This window comes from Phyllostomus discolor, chromosome 4 (assembly GCF_004126475.2).
Source record: "Phyllostomus discolor isolate MPI-MPIP mPhyDis1 chromosome 4, mPhyDis1.pri.v3, whole genome shotgun sequence".
Taxonomy (NCBI): Eukaryota; Metazoa; Chordata; class Mammalia; order Chiroptera; family Phyllostomidae; genus Phyllostomus; species Phyllostomus discolor.
In genome coordinates this window covers 96,272,865-96,291,261 of record NC_040906.2, presented here as the reverse complement: position 1 = coordinate 96,291,261, position 18,397 = coordinate 96,272,865, and the positions used below count along the sequence as shown (strand labels likewise).

At 40.8% G+C, this 18,397-nt stretch overlaps 2 protein-coding genes across 6 annotated transcripts in view; both read left to right on the top strand.

Moving 5' to 3' along the window:
• NCKAP5 (NCK associated protein 5) overlaps positions 1-15,308 on the top strand; it is a 1,018,052-nt gene extending 1,002,744 nt beyond the window's left edge. For all 4 annotated transcript variants that reach the window (XM_036025027.1, XM_036025026.1, XM_036025025.1 and 1 more), the window contains one exon: positions 14,467-15,308. In XM_036025027.1, coding sequence (XP_035880920.1) covers positions 14,467-14,745 — 279 coding nt within the window. In that variant the 3' untranslated portion in view covers positions 14,746-15,308. The remainder of the gene's footprint in view (positions 1-14,466) is intronic.
• A 1,895-nt stretch (positions 15,309-17,203) lies between these two features.
• LYPD1 (LY6/PLAUR domain containing 1) overlaps positions 17,204-18,397 on the top strand; it is a 41,239-nt gene continuing 40,045 nt past the window's right edge. Inside the window, exons 1-2 of one of the 2 annotated variants that reach the window (XM_028511075.2) lie at positions 17,607-17,667; positions 17,786-17,824. In XM_028511075.2, the coding sequence (XP_028366876.1) occupies positions 17,607-17,667; positions 17,786-17,824 (100 nt within the window). Of the gene's footprint in view, positions 17,825-18,397 lie in introns of both variants that reach the window. The other variant, XM_028511076.2, reaches the window with a different exon arrangement.

Below are 18,397 nucleotides of genomic sequence, written 5' to 3'. Positions count from 1 at the left end.
CCTGCGACACTTTGATTTGCAGCCCATGCTCAATCCAGTGAGCTACGCCAGCCAGGGATAAGTAGCATAACTAATGGCACTTGTAGAGTTCTGTCCAAACTTTAGGGCAATAACAAGTGCTACATAGGTATTTGTTAAATATGTAGTAGCTGCCCCTCTAAATGAAATGAGTACACTTGAATTCACACAGCCCCCGCTACCCACTCATACCATTCATTCATGTATTGTATTTGAGTTTATGTCAGTCTCTTCCCTGGTTCTAACCAGGCCATACGTCAGCTATCTGTGGGGAAAGGGAGGAGTTTCAACAAAGATAAGAAGGAGTCTGAAGGGTAGAAATGGGAAGGATCTTGTACCTACTTCTGAAGTTCAAGCCTGTGTCTTCAGCTGTCTACAGATACTAAGTACAAGAGCCATAAAAAGATAGACAGATGACTTTTGCCCTGAAAAGCTGACCCTGCACTCCTGGGCACCCCAATGTGCTTGAATCATAATCATGAGAAAATTGCTATTTCAGCTGCATCTCTCTACCTAGTTTGTAAGACCTTGCTTCCATGCAGAGAATAAAAGGGAGGTTGTTTTCACTCCCTGAGCATCTGCTGTGTGGTGTGAAGGTGAAGGGAGATGGGAGAGGAAGGGGCAGTTCATTGGGGTTAATCTTAGCTCTTGAACCTAGTAAGTCAGAACTATATTCTTCTAAATTGTTGAAAGATGACATTAACCAGAGCTTCCTTTCCTTTAGCTGCTCACAAGTCAAGAGATTTAAAATGTGCTCTGCCTGTCATCAGCAAAACATTCATTTCCAACATTACTGGGTGAAGGGCTTAGGTGTCTCCCCAAGGTCCTTCCAAGACGCTGCCCTGGGTGTCCTGTTGAATGGGGCAGCTGGTCACACATAAACACATGCAGTTCCATTTCACTTGGAGTATGCTGCTGCCCATCTTGGGTGAACATATTGACGTTTTACCCCTGTGCAACATTTTCCTTGAGGCAGGAGAAAGAGTCCCTCTCATTACTTATCTTCAGCATTTGATGGGCCTCCTTTGAGGTCATTGTTTCTGCAATGACAAAATAATCATGAGATTTCTGGACAAGCTGGCAAAAGAAAAAATGATCCATTATTTCAGAATTATTTTGCCCTCAGTCCCCAAAATGGATGAAGTCTTCTAACAATATGTAAGAGGGAGCAAGACTTGACTTTAAACGGAAAAGAAGTTCAAACATTACATTTTTAGCTCCACTATAATATAGTAAGGTTCAAGGCAGTCTATCTGTTCCCAATCATCTTGCTTTTTATTGTACTAGTCCCTTTGCAAAAAAGGCCTATCTGCTTTCCTTCCCTTATCATCCATTCTGGATAATGAGCTTGAGAGAATTTGGGGGTTTCTATTCAAGCAGTATGCCCTCCATCTGGTTCCTTTTGGAATGTCTGAGCAGATAGCATATTCATCCATACAGATTCATCTTGACCACACATGTTCTTGTCATTTCACACAAAATCATGTGTCTTCACAGCGCAATATATTTTACTGATGGGGGAGGTAGGTATGGGGGTAACTGCTTAGCTGCTATGAACGGTATCATGAACTAAGCCAAAAGGCAGTTTATACAACTAGTGCATCCATATCTTGTACTGAGACACCTATTATGTTGGGTTATTTTTGCAATAAAGTTTGTTTGGCATTAGTGCAAGCCAGATACCCAGAAAGAGGGAGCTTGACTGATAAAAATAATGAATTTTAAAATAAAAATGAGAGGCTGAGCAATCAATATGACCTTGGCTACTCACAAGCCAAATAGCTTAGGAAATAATGTAAAGACTCTGCGAACTATTTTGCCTAACAGAAAGGTTTTAAATAGTATCTTAAGAAAATCAAAAGCACACATCCCCTAGACCTTCTTTGCAAATTAGATCTGAAGTGAAAGACCCTGAGTTACACAATTAACTATTGATTTTGTTGATCCATATTTAACTCACATAGCAATTGAGTTGTGTTTACACAGTTGTGTGGGGCAGACATTCTTCACTTGGAGCTAGGTACCTTTCACTTTTACATTAATTTAAAAATTAAATTGTTCTGTGCATGTTAGACAAAAATAAAGCTTATTTTTATTGTAGCAGATGGCTGACTCAGACCTCATAAAATAACACTCAGTCATCTTAGGCAGTTCATGAAGAGAATACCTTTTTATAATGCAAAAATCATTTTGCGGATTGAGCATATTACAGATGGCAGAGAGAGAATGAAAAGCACCTGCATGCTGCCTGGTACTGGAATTCTGTAGTAAGGCACCTATCATTTGGTCTCCCTACAATTTAATTTCTTCATTTGATACACCTAGTATTATTTGGGGGTTTATCAACTGAATAGTCAGTCTTATTGCTGCCCCTAAGAATTTCATTAATGTCATATAAGCGTTTATATTACTATGCTTCCCCCATCTGAAGGAGACAGAAATCTGAATTTGAGCAAATTGCCTGGGACTGGCTCAAGCCAGGAGAGTCAACACTTGCTGGCTACAGGAAGCATTTACAAAGACAGTAGAGCCGAAGTCTGTACCATCTATCATGGGCCTGCTCTTTTCAATACCAGTATACCCATGAGGAACTTACTGTCTTGGCTCTTGCTCTTGGATTTCCAGGAAGCAATGGCAGCTGCTGCCTTGCCCAACTGCTGGCCAAGTCCACCTGAAGTGCAGCAGAAAGCCCCACATGACTCAGAGCAGAATGCCCAATCAGGATGGCCATGAGATATGAGTCCACAGATCTCTGCTCTTGATAGAGGGAGAAAAGTTCTTCTGCCAAAGTAAACAACAGTCAGACATCCATCATTCCAAGGGATTGCACTAGTTCTGGATGCTAACCTGGCATCCCAGAGACTGTACACTGTTAGTATATCTAGGGGCTAGAGCACAGCTATGCCACTGCAAGGCAGATGAAAGCCTGAAATGATGTTGTTTGATCTGTTTCTTTATCATGGAAAAGCAGACATTACAGAAAACCTGATCAAGTGTATGAGCTCCAGAGCAGAGAAAATGATGTAGTGAAAATAGATCTAATAGTGACTACATTTATTGATATGTAGTAGATATCAGCTTTAAGAGACACAAAACATAGTGTCAGAATTAGAGAAAGAAAGCAATAAAATCTAGTCCTTGGCCTCAAGAAGTATGTTATCTAATTGAGAAGTAAGACATTGATAAAAAAACAGAAAAGAGCCTACATAATAGAATGGATGTAAGTTCAGGGTCAAATGGATGATTTGGCCATTTGAGCTAGGAATTCGTAGAGAGAAATATCCCTGTGAATAAGCTATTATAGAAACAGAACCAGTAGCTCTGAATAACTTTTTTTTAAAAAGGACTAAGTCATAAAACTTGGTTACTATCAACAACACATGGATTATAGAAAAAAGAAGAAATTCCAGCATCAGCAGGTTGAATTTTGGAGATAACTAGGCTCAGAAAGGTTAAGAAAAGGGTATAGAAATAGTAATAATTTGACCTATGAAAACACTTGCCCAAATAATGTTACAGACTAAAAATTGAAAAAGACCAAAAGAAGCTAAACGAGTTTAGGGAGGGATTTCAAAACTATGATGGAGATAAATGGGTATGTCCACAACTTTCAGTTTAATGGGATATTTATGTGCTAGGTGCTATTATCAAGCCAAATAAGATGGATAGACTATGCTAACTCGGTTCTCAGGGATCTATCTTCTTACATACCAAGCTTTATTCTATATTGATATTGTATTAAAGAACCTTAAATATGTCCATTTAAGTGAGCAATACTTTGTCTCATATACTATTTTATTTCCAGTGTCTAGAATACTATCTAGTACATAGTAGGCCTCAATAAATATCTGCTGAATGAATGAAGGAAGGAATGAATGAAGTGGCAGGAGGAGCATAATCCCTATTTACATACTTATTAAAATCTGGGTACAGAGTTGAAGTAATGATTGTCATTGTCATATTGTGGCAGAGTAAGGGATGGAATCCAGAATGAAGGTAGATTCCCATTTGCAGTCTCCCAGCTAGAACATCCTTCCCTTCTAAACCCCCAGTGCTTACCAGGTAACAAGGAATAAGAGCATCTCACAATTGCCACTACAAACTAAAATGCAATACAGCATATAAAACTTAATGTTTCCAAATATTTAGAACAATTCCCACCAAAAATGTTTTCTTTAGCACAAAGATCATAAATTGGTGCCGATTCTGAGTTGTTGTGACTCTCAGGATTCAATATGTTTAGTATCCTTGGGAAATAACTTTATCCAAAGCAAAGAAGACTAGCCCTACAAGTGAAACATGAATTGCATTAGGAGATACATACCTTAAACATGAGTATAGCACAAATTCTTACATCCACAAATATCAGTGTGTTCTTGGATGAACCAAGCTTGCAGCTCCATTTGATTCCATGTCTGTGGTAAATTGCCTAACAGATTGGAAGTCATAGGGCACTGTGGTTCCTAACTGGTATACCAAATTCTGTTAGAAGTGACTCCAGGCTTCCTAATTATTTATAGGTTAATTAGTAACAAAGAATGTTTCTCTCTGGCTTGGGCACTGGCAGCATTCTTTATAATAAAAACTTTACACTTTCAGGTATACTTTTATGATGTCCACTATTGACTTATTAGAGATGTTCCTTTGGAAGGAGAACATCCATGAAAAAAAATTATAAAATTTTTTACACTCACCTGATCCCCCCCAAAATTATTTTTATTTTTCTCTTATAGGAGCAGCTAAAACTCTATCACTCCAAAGTGAAAACATAGCTAGATGCTGGCTAGAATACACAGGTGGTCCCTTCATGCTGGATTTTCCTCTGACAAAGTTCATGGGTTCTTTAAGTTACAAAGATGCTGACTCTAAGCCAGACATGATCAGCTTGGTTGGTTAGATAGATATCATATTTAATATATGAAATGATGGAAAGATTAATAGAAGTGGCTAATTGATCTTTTAAATCAGGAAAATAGGGTATATATTATTTTTATTCATAATGGTGGCTATAAATTAAAGGCAGAAAAGCTTGATGCTCTTGCTCTCATCAGAAAGAAACATTAACTTGACACTATATTGAAAAGACTTAGAAGTTCCCAGCCCAGGCCTGTTCAATTCTCATTCCTAGATAAAATTTTAGTTAACATTAGTATGCTGGAAGAAGAAAAGAAATCTCACAACACAGATAAGCATGGTCCATTTAGTTAAGATAATTATACAAGCCAATGTCAATGAGCTGGCTTGTATTCCCATTTCTAGGTCAGTATAAAACAGTATACATTTTACTTTTGGAGAAATTGAGCAATGCTAACCAAATCTGATGCATTACCTAAGGCGATCAACCTACATTTTATATTACATTTGTGGAGCCATCTGCCACTCTGGAAAATAACAATAAAAAAAAATATTTCAAATGGCATTTCAAGGGATGGCACTAACTTTGGAATTTACAGAAATCACACACGTGTCCTTTACATGTTCATGTAAAAATTTCACCAAAACTTACAATTACATGCTTTTCCTCATCCCTAACACCTTTCTCTATATAAGCAAAGTTTGTGATTTTTTTCACAGTCCTTTCTTCTCTTCCCACTGAGGGACCTGACCCCACACCTTTTCCAATTTTCTGTAAATGGAGCATTTCCCATCTCTTTGATAAAATGGTTTTTCTTTCCTTCTGTCATTTTGATCTAGTCTTTAAATGTCCTTCGTGGCCATTGTTTACCTCTGGGCTGAATTATTTTCCCTTCCACATGGTGTATTATTTTGTAGCAACCCTCAGCTTCCCACTGACCTTCCCTTGGCTTGCTTTTTTTTTTCTTCAAAAATAAGCCATTTCCTCCCCTACCCACCCACCCCGCCCCATTCAGAGGTTCCAGCAGAGGTCATTGAAAGTCATCGATCATGGTAAAGGACAGCAATATAGTTAATAATAGAGTCATAAAATCAGACCTCAACTGAAAATTACTCTTTCACATAATAAAACCAGTTTGCCCTGGAGATACTGAAGAATCTTTAGGACCCCAGTAAAGAAACAGAGAGTGCCCTCAAATGCCAAATTGCATCTCCTGGTGGGTGGTTGGATGGAGAGAGTGGCTCTCTATTACTGATATATCACATTAATTTTTTAGAAGGGCAAGTGAAGAGTCATGTGTCTAGTTGAAGTAATAGAGGGAAATGAGCGCTGTGAGAAAGTAATTGTCCAAGTTGGAATATGACCAGATTAACAAGGTTTACACCACAACTCACTAGAAAAGTCTGGAAGGTCTCTGGTATTCACCAAAGGTCACTCTATTTTTATGTCTCATCTAGAAAGTAGCTCTGCCAGGCATACAGTAAGTGGTGGCATTAAAAAAAGATTAGCTAGTACCTCTGAAAAAAAGAGGAATGACTTCAGCTGCATCCTTTGCCTTAAGGTTGGCTCCCCCCCAGCAAATATTACTTAATATAGACTTTGCAGTGTGCACCAATCTTCTACAAAGAGACCCTTGATTAAAATGCCTCCTTATTTCCACAAAAAGAGCATAATACATAACTCTGCCCTCCATCCATCTTCTTAGTGCCCAAGATTTGCTCATCAGAAAAGGGACGGGGAAAATCACACCTTCAACTTTAGCCTAAAGCCCAGGACTAGCCAGACCCTCTGCTGTGTTTGATTTGTTTGCTTCTGAACAAAAGCACTCTGGTCTTTCACCTCTGCTAAGTCATCTCCCTCCATTTTTTTTTTTTTTTTTTTGCACATGGAGAGGTTTCCCTGCCCAGCCCAACTCACTGCAGTCTCTGAATTTTCTTGCATCTTTTTTCTGACTTAAAAAAATTAAATAATTAAAATTAATTTTAACTAAGTGACAAAGCATTTATAAATGTAATTTGTTAAAATTGTTGCTTCCTGCATTTCCTTGGCCCTAATTACATATATGCTCAGGTAAAATCTGCATCACTGTGTGTCATGAGAAATGTTGGGTGGTGGTGACACTTCTTCCTGTTTCAGGTATTTCTCTTCATGAGGAGATGGCTTTCTAGAATAACACTCCTGGCAACTCTGAGCCCTCTCTTCACTTCTCAGCAGAGTGAGAGGTGGCTTGTTTAATTAACAAGTGTCAGAGAGGAACAGGGAAGACTGGCAGGCCCACCACCTGCTGGCCTTACCCTTCCTCTGGGGTCAGGCTGACTGTGAGAAGCACACATTCTATTCTGTCCTTCACACTGATGGTTCCAATGTAAGACACTTGTCTACCAACCCAGGACTGCTAGTTACCAAACTTGCCTATTTGTGGAGACCAGTGTTAGGAAACCCACTCCTTTGTGGATAGAAACTTCATTCTCCAATATAAACTTTTTCAAAAATAAAGCTGATATTTCAGCCTCCCATCAGCCCAGTTATCTTATTTTATTCATTTAGAAGTGGGAGAGTCATTTATTGTGCCACTTCAAATTCCAATAATAGATGCACGGAAGACACTCAATTAATTGACTGTGGGAGCCTGGGCAGGTGGGATGGACAGAGGAGAGAAAAGGGGGAAAAATTGGGACAACTGTAATAGAATAATACAAAAATAATTTAATAAAAAATAAGAAAAAAGAGAACAATCAACATTATACAACATGGGCAATAGCCAACATACTCAAAATATCCACAAAATATCCAAATCAATAAAGTTAGTGGTTAAAATTTTAAAAAGAATATTTTAGAGTCATAGAGCTTTCAGAGCAGGAAGATTCTTAAAGACTTTAATGGAAAGAAATGCATGGTTCAGAGGTTTGCACAATGGCAGAAACTGAACACTGGTTTCCAAAGGCCTGGTGTCATGATTAAGATCCTGAGCTCTGTAGTCAGACTGCTTCTTCTTAAATCCTGATGTCCTAACTTGTTGGCTATGTGTATGTGGCCTAGTATTTAAACCTCTCTACCCTGTATTTTCCCATGTGTGTAATAGGAATGATAAAAGTACTGTCTCATAGGGTTACTGTATAGTTTAATGAAATAATTCATGAAATGCATTCTACCCAGTACCTGGCATGCAGTGAAAACACTTTACAAATATAGCTATTATTCCCAAACAGATTGGCAGTGACTCTATATAGTAATAGGAAAATAAGAAATTATATTGATGAAGATACTGTTTACATTAATTTGTACTAAGAGCTCCAGTCCTTTTTGCAAGTATGAGCACCCTGCTGAAGGATGATGCTGTCTGAATTGCACAAGCAGATTTTAATCTCTTCCTGATATTGTGCAGTAGATTAACCAATATATTCAAAATATAATCAATTGACAGAAACTTCTTTGAAGTAATCAAAGACTAGCCTTCATCATAGAACAGTAATTTATTGCACTATATCATAAGTTTGCTGCTTGTTTCTCCCCTATTATGGGCAGAAGTTTCTGGCTGTACCTGTCCTTTAAGGTGATATTATTATGCATGTATTTTTTCTGGTTTATCACTTGAGGTTTTTGTTATCAACTTTTATAGTCTCCCCATCTTTTCTTTATGGCAAAGGTACATACCACCTTCTATTTTATCCTTCCTGGTGTTCAGGATATCGGTCTAGGCAGAATCTCTACTCTGTGATTATTGTTGACTGTGGGAAAAAATGGTATGTGTTTCTGTGATGAAAATTAAGAAACAAATTTCCAGGTCTAATTTCACCTGAATTTGAATTTGTCTGAACCACAAATGCCATAAATACCCCAGCTGACACCAGTCTCCCTCACTTCCAGGCTGATGTTAAGAGCAGTGAGGTCATGATGGAAACACTTTAGAAATAAAAGTTATTTATTATTTATAACCCGAGGTTATAAGCTGAGTTGATACTTTTCTGAGCCTGGTTGGGGTCCTTAGAAGCCCATGGGATAGGCACATCTCCATCTGTGGGCAACTACTGGACCCAAGTAGACTGCAGAATTATCTACTGATGCAATAGGAAGTGTCTTGGGATGCCTTCCCTCTTACTTACTGTGTCTCTTAATCCTATTCACCTTTCAAAATCCCTCCAAGAGCATCCTCTTCTAGGAAACTTCCGCTGAGAATCAAGACCGAACAATTATTCACACAAAGCCAGTCACTTAGTAGATTGGTTTGATTGATTGACTATTTGACTACAAGGAATTAAGGTATAATTCTCAAGGTATTTCTATGTCACTACCTCTTGCTTTAATTATCACTAATAATGCCATGGTTACACAAAAGACAGGAATATATTTTAAGAATATGCAAAGCTATTGATTTTAAACTAGAAAATTATTCTTACCTGCCCTGGTTAGTTGTAGTGCAATAAGTCCACCAAAAAGTGAACTGTACAACTGTTGCCACCTATAGGTGACAACTGCAGTATATTAATTTCATCATAATTCTGGTGAAACGTGGTATGTGAAGGAAATCAGGATGTTTTACAGAACATCCACGATCTTTGTCAAACATTCATCTTTACTGGGTTTGTTATTAATAGTATTGTGTTTTTCTGTAATTCTTATTTTAGGTATTCCTCTTAAGACGATGTTGGCTGATATTTGTAAAGTTCTTTTCCAGGACAGAGGTTAAGAACTCGGGCTCTGTAGGCAGGCTGCCTGGGCGCAAATCCAAACTCTACCGTGTACTGCTACATGACCTTAAAGAAGTTACTTAACTTCCTCATGCTTTTATTGCCCATAAATGGAGATACTAAAGAATCCTACCCATAGAATTGATGTGAGGATGAAAACAGATAATCAGTGCAATGTGCTCAGCAGAGTACCTGTACAGAATAGGCACTCAATTAAATGCCATTATTACCATGATTCGTTTGCAAAGCACCTTTGCATACAGTTGCTACAAACTGATGAGCACTATTTTGTTGCCATTGAACAGATTACATCATTAGCACATTACTGTTTGACCTCAATCCCTCCTTATATTTTAAATTTAAATATTATGTGACTTCAAATTTTTTAAAATACCTGCAATCTGATAGGACAATGTGGAGGCTAGTTTGGTATGTTTCTAACTGCAGGCAGAGAAGTAAGCTACTTTACTGCTTTTATACTTAGCTGGCAGGACCACTAGAGAAGCCCAAGCCAACAGTTGAGACTCTGCTAATGCTAGAAAAAGCTGAATTCATCACTAAGTGTCCATGGAGAATCTACTGATGAATTAGCATTGGGTTAGGCCAGCAATTTTCAACCTTTTTCATCTCATGGCACACATAAACTAATTACTAAAATTCTGCAGTACAAAAATAGGTAATTTTGATTCATTCACATTGAATGGCTATTGTTGTGTTGGCTGTTGTCATTTTTTTTATTTGACATTTAAGGGAAAAGAGGTCAGTGCCCCTGACTAAATAGTCAGGTATTGCATGTTTTAAAAATTCTTGTAGGCCCTGGCTGGCGTAGCTCAGTGGATTGAGCGCGGGCTGTGAACCAAAGTGTCGCAGGTTCGATTCCCAGTCAGGGTACATGCCTGAGTTGCAGGCCATGACCCCCAGCAACCGCACATTGATGTTTCTCTCTCTCTCTCTATCTCCCTCCATTCCCTCTCTAAAAAATAAATAAATAAAACCTTAAAAAAAATTCTTGTGGCACACCAGCTGAAAATCACTGGGTTAGGCCTTTAGGGAGAAATCTGGCAGGGGAATGGAGATGCAGGGGTCTGCTAGGACAAAAAAACAAGTATAAAATATGATCTCTAGCCCCGATGTTGAAACAATAAAAAGTTGCAATCTAACATAGTGGATTTTTAAAATCCTCATCCGAGGATATGTTTATTGATTTTAGAGAGAGAGGAAGGGAGAGAAACAGAGAGAAAAAGAGAGAGAAGAAAAAAATAAGAAATGAATATCGATGTGAAAGAGGAATTTTGATACGTTGCCTCCAGTAGCTGCAACCTAGATATGTGCCCTGACTGGAAATCGAACCCACAGCCCTGTTGGTATGTGGGACAGCACTGCAACCAACTCAGCCAACTGGCCAGGGCAATCATGGAGCCTTTGATTATTATTGTTTCATTTATTCTTAATATAAATAAGTAACTGAAAATCAAAGGATTTCAAATATAAGCAAATATTGATCTAGATTTATGACCCCACCTTTAAAATAAAAAACCTGGACCCCCCTGCCCCACATTTCTCCACAGCACAGATCAGCTAAATTTACTTACAGGAATACCTCGTTTTACTCTGCTTCACTTTATTATTACACTTCACAGTTGTTGCTTTTTTTTTTTTTTTATAAATTGAAGGCAGGAGCCTCCACCAGCAAGCACATTATGACTCAGTTTGTTGCAGTGCTCTGGAACTGAACCCACAATATCCCACAAGGTCCATCTGTAGCTGCCCCTGCCTTTAAATTAGGCACATGCTGATGAGCTAAGCACAGTCCTCACCACTCCTTGGTGCTGTGCTCCGCAGCACTGAGGCTGAATGCTAATTGGCCCTCATTGTCACTCTTGCACTGATGTTGTTCTTATAGTAAAAAATAAAAATTAGAAAATAAATTATGTACCCACCTCTCATGAAAACTGTGAAAATAAAAGACTATGAAGACCATGTGCTTTTTCTTAAAATGAGCCATGTGTTTATTTCTGTCACCTCCCTGACCAAGGTAGGTGTTATATTTAAGTGAATAATGTTGTTATAATTAATTGAAGAAACAAACCTGTAAGCATGAAACACTTAGAAAACATGATGCCCTGGCTGGCGTAGCTCAGTGGATTGAGCGCAGGCTAGGAACCAAAGTGTCCCAGGTTCGATTCCCAGCCAGGGTACATTCCTGGGTTGCAGGGTTGCATGCACCCCCAGCAACCGCACATTGATGTTCCTCTCTCCCTCTCTCTCTCTCTCTCTCTCTCTCTCTCTCTCTCTCTCTCTCTTTCTCTCTCTCCCCCACTTCCCTCTCTAAAAATAAATAAATAAAATCTTAAAAAAAAAAAAAAGAAAACATGATACATGATCTGTGTCTGATAGGCTGTGGGCATTTTAATGGTAAACACATCTCTTTCCTCATCTCTACCTTAACACATTGAATTATATTTCTCACCTACTTTCCAAGACTACAGGTTCTTCTAGACTAGTGATTCCCAGATTTTAGCATATATGGGAATCACCTGGTGAACTTGTTAAACATTTGCTGGGTGTTGGCATTTCTGATGCAGAAAATCTGAGTGGGGCTCAAGAATGTGGATTTCTAATAAGCTCTGAAGTGATACTGATGTTGGCCTGGAGAATGCAGTTTGAGAATCACTGTTCTAGAACAAGAATTATGTCTCACATTATTTGTTTATTTATTGTACCATTTATTGAGTACCTATTACCATGTGTCAAGGTCTTAGGGTGTTGTATTTCTAATACTTACATCAATCCTGAAATAAAGGTGTGTCTTGTCACCATTCACCCCTGAGGAGGGAGACTCCTGTGCAGGTCTGATATTTAGGGTCAGGTCTGTTTGCCTCCAAGGCCCCAACTTCCCTCCACAGGATGCGATTTTACTCAGCTGTGTATCCTCCACACTGAAACCTTCCGCTTGCCTCTCTAATAAATGTTTATTGAATAAATTTGAGATCCCCATTGACTAGAAATAGGCAAGGAAAACTCTTGTGGTTCTTGAATGAAGGAAAAGGGAGAAGATATTCAGGTGAGGAGAAAATCGTATTGAATGCCCTTTATTTACCCACATTTAATATAATCAAAGCATTTCCTATTCTCTCCAAGTATTTTTAGTACTGTGCTATACAATTCTTTGTGTAAATTGCCCAAAGATTAGTGTGATGTGAATAGGGACTGTTGCCTGGAGTTATTCCTAATTATGGAGACACTTCTCTATAACTGGCTAGGAATCTGTTCCTTGACCCACCTATGGTTTCAAGGTAACCTTCTGAGATTGAAAATTAGCTCTTAAGTCATGCTCCTTCATAATAATAGTATAATGAAATACATACCGCTTCACAGATGATTTTTCAAGTATTCACATAGAATTATACCATTTCCCAGAGCAGAGAAAGAAACTCTGAGTGTGCTCCTGGAACACTGAAGTCATCCACTCCCATACCTTTTTCTTTTCTCTTTCTATTAAATACTTAACATGTGAGAATCCGTAGGGTTTGGCCGTGTCTTTCTCCTGAATCAGAGCACAATTTCCTTATTTCATCTTTATATGTCCATACTAAGCATGTGAGTGGTGACCTGGGCAAATGAACTGCGAATGTTATGGCCTTGGGCAGTAATGATAGAGATGGTTTGGCAAGTGGAATATTTGGGTGGCAAAACTTAAAAAAGAAAATACAGGACATCTTGTCCTTTATTACATGAGTGTGGTAAAACAAGAGCATGGAAGACAGCCAGACAAGAATTCAAATCCTCTTCTCAATCACTTCCTGAGTGACCTTGGGCAATTAACCCTGTCACTCTGAGCCATACTTTCATCTTTCAAATAGGGATGTGTAACTTGCAGGTTTGTGGAAGGCTTATAGATAAAATATGTTCACTGTCTTTTACTTAGTGGATGCTTAATAAACGGTACCTATCATTATCATCTCTGAACCTTGTCCGTACTTCTTTCTATGTTTGGATGGCCTTTTTGCATGAAAGAGGAAAAGATAAGAAATGTGTTAATGACTTTACCCCCTCCACATTTGTTGCTTTTTGCACCTGTGCTTCCTTTCCTCCTACCTCAGACCTTAGGAGCCACTAGAGCAACTGATACATTAATGTTCATAGGGTTTCTCTATAATAATTATTAAATATGCCTGCAATGTTTTATAAGTTCCTAGAGAATTTAAAACATTTCTAGAGATTACCAATAGCACTCTAGAAATATCCCTCTTTAAATTGATGTTACTAGAACCTCTTGGAGGGGTGTGGATACTAAGGTGTAGACTTGTTACCTTGCTTTTTAAGTCCTTGAGCCTACCAAAGTTTATATCCACTAACCTGGAAGTCTTGTTCAAATACCTTAAGACTTGTAAAGGGACAGAATGACAATGCTTCTGATAAGTTTAACATGTACTTAATTTCATAGCAATGTAAGGGGTATTGTGTATATTTTGTTTGTTTGCTTGTTCTGTTTTTTATGTATAACTTTAACTTCTGACTGAAATTCAATCCCTATCCATACTTTGCAACTGGAAAATTAATACTATTTAGTAAGAAAAGGGAGTAGTGTGAAATTTTGAAATAGCAAAGTAAGGCACTTTACCTGAACAAATTTCAAATGGATCCATTTAAAATGAAATTAAGTGGCACTTAACTGGTTTGCAAATTGGGACCTATTTATCTCAGCAAAATGATTAAAGTCTTGATTTATCCCCCAAATTGGTTTTATTATATTTAATTACACTAGAAGCTTGTTAAAGACTTGTGGGTTCTCTCTGTACCTTTAAACTGTACTTTATATAGGCAGTAATAATTGAATATTGGATAGAATAACTTGATTTCTAAAGAAATATGTTTCTAATATTTTTCCTCTTTTTATTGCAGAAATTGAAACAAGTTGAAGAAACAAAAGAGGACCCTGAGAATAGATTATCTAAAATTTCCCTGGAGTCATTCAATAAATATAACAGCAATACTGCGATTTTATTAGAAAAAGAGAATTCTCAGAACAAGGTTGAAGAAGGAAAGGAAGAAAAAGAAAAAAGTGAAGAAGCATCTTTGAGTAGCTCCGACAGGCCCGGTGTAGACAACTTGGAATCTTTGAGTGATTCCTTATACGATAGCTTCTCTTCCTGTGCAAGTCAGGGTTCAAATGACACATAAAAGATTTTTTTCTCCATAGTGAGCTGGAAATGGAGCACTTAAGAAACAGGGCCGGGGAAGTGCAGGCAGAGGTGACAACAATAAACTATTATAACACAAGAGCCCATGTTGTCAGATTCACAACAAGCCACCTACTGCAGCTTTCCCCTCAGACAGGACAGTATAGACTCCATTTTGCATTTCATGAGGATTAAAAACACACTCACAATACAGAAGTCTTACTTTTGCACTTTTTTTTTTAATACTTGTACAGAAGTTGTAAATTTTTTGGAAAAGAAATTATATTTGTAGCAAAAAGAAAAGCAATAAATTGAATCAGTGCCATGCTCTTGAAATGATATACTAAGTCTTCTAGACATTGATGATAATATATTTTTAAAAAATTCCAACTAAAGTTTTCTTCAGCTCATTGTTCTAGTGCCCAAATTGTTAGTGGGTATACTCCATAAACCTAAAATAGGACCTGCCAGAAAAGCAGAGCACTCATTGTAATCTCCATCTCACAATCTCAATTGGATAGAAACTTTAATTTTAGTGCAATTTTTGCATTGTTGCCAGAGAGATTCAGGCTCTAGTAATAAGTGTAATTCTGCTTCTACCGAAAAAGGTGAAGGGTGCTGGAGTGTGACCTTGATCCATAGGGATGTGCATCAGAAGTAGCCTAATTCTATTTTCAATAGCAGGCTTCCCCTCCAAACATTTCCTTACATGCTCTTCCACCTAGTGCTTCTCTATGATTCTGGACAGTTCTTGTTTTTTATTTTCCTGCTCTTTTTATTAAAATCTGGGCAATCTAGAATGAAAACAAATTTCTACCTGCAATGTTTGACTTTAAAAATTAAAATGGTTGGTGCTATGAAAAAATCTCACTTTTTAATATCCCCTTTTTCTACAAAGTCTGTTTATATGTAAGGATAAATTCTATTTTAAAGGTTATGTGTATTTTTTCTAGATGTGAACTATTTATAATTGCTTTTGTACAGGAGCTTGTAAACTAGGCATAATAAAAATATTTTTAGGATCTGTATGATTACTTCAGTACACACTTGTTTCTTTAAAGACTATTGTATGACCAGTGTTACTTAGTAAATTTGTGCACTTTGACTTTTGTTGGCTCAGATGAAAATTATGCAAAGTGTCATCTTTCAGACTTTTAAAAATTCTTTTGTTTCATTTCTGAATAAAAGGCATGTCACAATTGAACCCTCTAAATTTGTTTAAGGAGGCTGTGGCCCAGTTAATTATTTGAATCTCACTCGTGCTCCAAGACTGAATCCCCCAAGGAATAAATAAACTAGCCCTCTTTCTCCAGAGATAGTAATTCCCCAATTGTCAGATCAGAGTCTGCAACAAACGAGTAATGGTCAAAGCATTGCAGTCTTCCCCGAGCAGTTACTTAGCTAGAAAAGAAAGGAAAGTGGGGTGACAAAGGAGAGAAGGAGCCTGAGGGAGATGTGGAATGATCTCTGCAGAGGAATTACAAGAAAGTAATTTAAGCACATTTCCAGACTTGCTCTGCTGGCAGGATGGGGAAATAAATGAACAGCGTCCCAGCCTGCGAGAGCTGCCTTTAAGAGGTGGCCCGAGGAGAAGGTGAAGAGGGGCAAAGCTTATGAAGCTATTTCCACAGAAATAGATGATCCCTAGGGATTTGGGGGCTGTGGGAACGTGCGGGTTGGGGGCGTGGGCATCAAGACTCTCCAGCGGGCAGGCGGGCAGGAGGGCTCCTGTACCACCTGCTGCAAGGCTCTGCGGCGAGAACAGCGAAAGCAGCAAACAGAGCCCCTTTGGCGTTGGCGTCCCCGGCAGTACTCGAGGTGGGTTGCTGAAGCAGAAGAGGAAGAATGCGAGGAGGGAAGGGCCGGAGCAGCCGGTGACCAAGTCCCGGGCGGGGAAGGCGCGGTACAAGCGTGGACGCGGGAGCATATACTAATGGTCCATGGCTTTGAGGAGAACAGGATGAAGCTGCCCGCCCTTTTGGAGGAAGATGCTAGAGGATAGCAACTCCCTTCTTCACCCCGATTTGCTTTCTAGTGGGAGCTCGCGAAGGTAGTCCCCGGGGTGTCCCTCTCCTAGTACAGTGTCACTGCACCCGCTAGCGGTGCGCTCAGGCAGTCGAAAGGAGAGCTGCCTGGAGGTAGCTCTCCAGTCAGGGCAGGGACCCCGCCACACCCCGCTCACCCCGCCGCAGCTGAAGCCAAGTCTGGCAATGGCTGAGGGGCTCCTTGGAGGAAGAGAAGGTGCAACTGAGCGGGACACCCTAGGGCGTCTGCAGGTGTGCAACTTTGCCAGATGCACAGGAGCGCGCCCCCAGCCCCAGCTTTTTGGACCGGATCCTGCTGTTGGGACCCGTCAGCCGCGGGGATCTGGCCAGCCCCGGGAGCGCAGTGGTGATCGTAGGTAGCGCGCACCTGCGGCCAGAGGGCCCTCGGGGAACTTAGTCTTTCTACCCCACCTCGAAGGTCCCTCAGTCAGCGTCCCGCCGGTCCCCGCGGCACCTGCTGCGCCCTTCCCACGCTTCACGGATCTACAGCCTCCCCACCTCGGAAAACTACACTCTCCGTCTCCCCCAGGGTTGCCTGTCCTAGGGACGTGAGAAGGCGGGAGAAGAGGGCGATAGAAAGGGGGTGGGGACGTGGAAAGACAGTCCCAGCCTTCCCCGCCCGCCCCCCCACCCCAACTCGGCAGCCGTCACGTGGTGCCTGGAGTGGGAGGTGGGGAGAAGAGGCGAGACTTTTGGGGTGCTCTGGATTGCCAGCAGTTCCTTCAGTCTCAGCCGACAACTCCGGAGACGCGGCGCTCTGCCCCGGAGAGCAATTGAGAGGTACTGCGACCCGCAGTCGGGAGCCCCAGCGCGGGCGATGCGGGCACCGCTGGCGGCACCTGCGGCTCCTCTCGGCTGCGACGGTCGCCTCGGCGGCAGCAGCGCAAACCACAGAAGCCTCAGCAGCCACAGCCGCTGCAGCCCGGGCAGCGGTCGCTGCCTCTGAGGCGCTCGCCCGCTCCCGGCCCAGAGGCTCCGGGAGGATGTGGATCCTCGGCATCGCAGCAACATTTTGCGGATTGTTCTTGCTTCAAGGTAAGAAGAAGAGACCCGCAGCCCAGCCAAGGGCGCTCACAGCTTCTACCCACCTGTCCCTTGGCCTGGGGCTGCGCAGACATGGCTCAACTGGAGTTTGGCGGTGGCTGGTGCCCAGAGGCTCTAGGTGGGAAAGTCTCCAAGTCCGGAGCTGCTGGAGGAGGGGCAGGAGCCGCGCATTTGCAGGATTCGAGCTGCAGAAGCACGGGTTGCACCTGTCGTAAGAAGGTCTGGGGAGGCGGCAAGGTCCAAATGATAGCGGAGCCTCAGAGAGGGAGTGGGGACTGATAGCCCCCAACCCGACCAAGTTGTCAGGCGTCTCCAGCAACCCGTGGGAGTGGCGCCGCCGACTGGTGAGCGGCTCTCTGGGCAGCCTGTGGCTGGGGCGCGCCGGGTCTGTGTTACTGAGCTCGGAGCGCAGCGGATCTGGGGTTGGGAAGTGCGAGTTTGGGAACCTGGCTCGCTTGTGCGGGAGCAGAAAGAGTTAGGTCTAATCTGGAGCTCGCAAATGCAAGCGGAGCAGCCAGGCTGGAGCGATAAAGATGCAAAATCGTCTCGCTCTTTCTTTCCAGT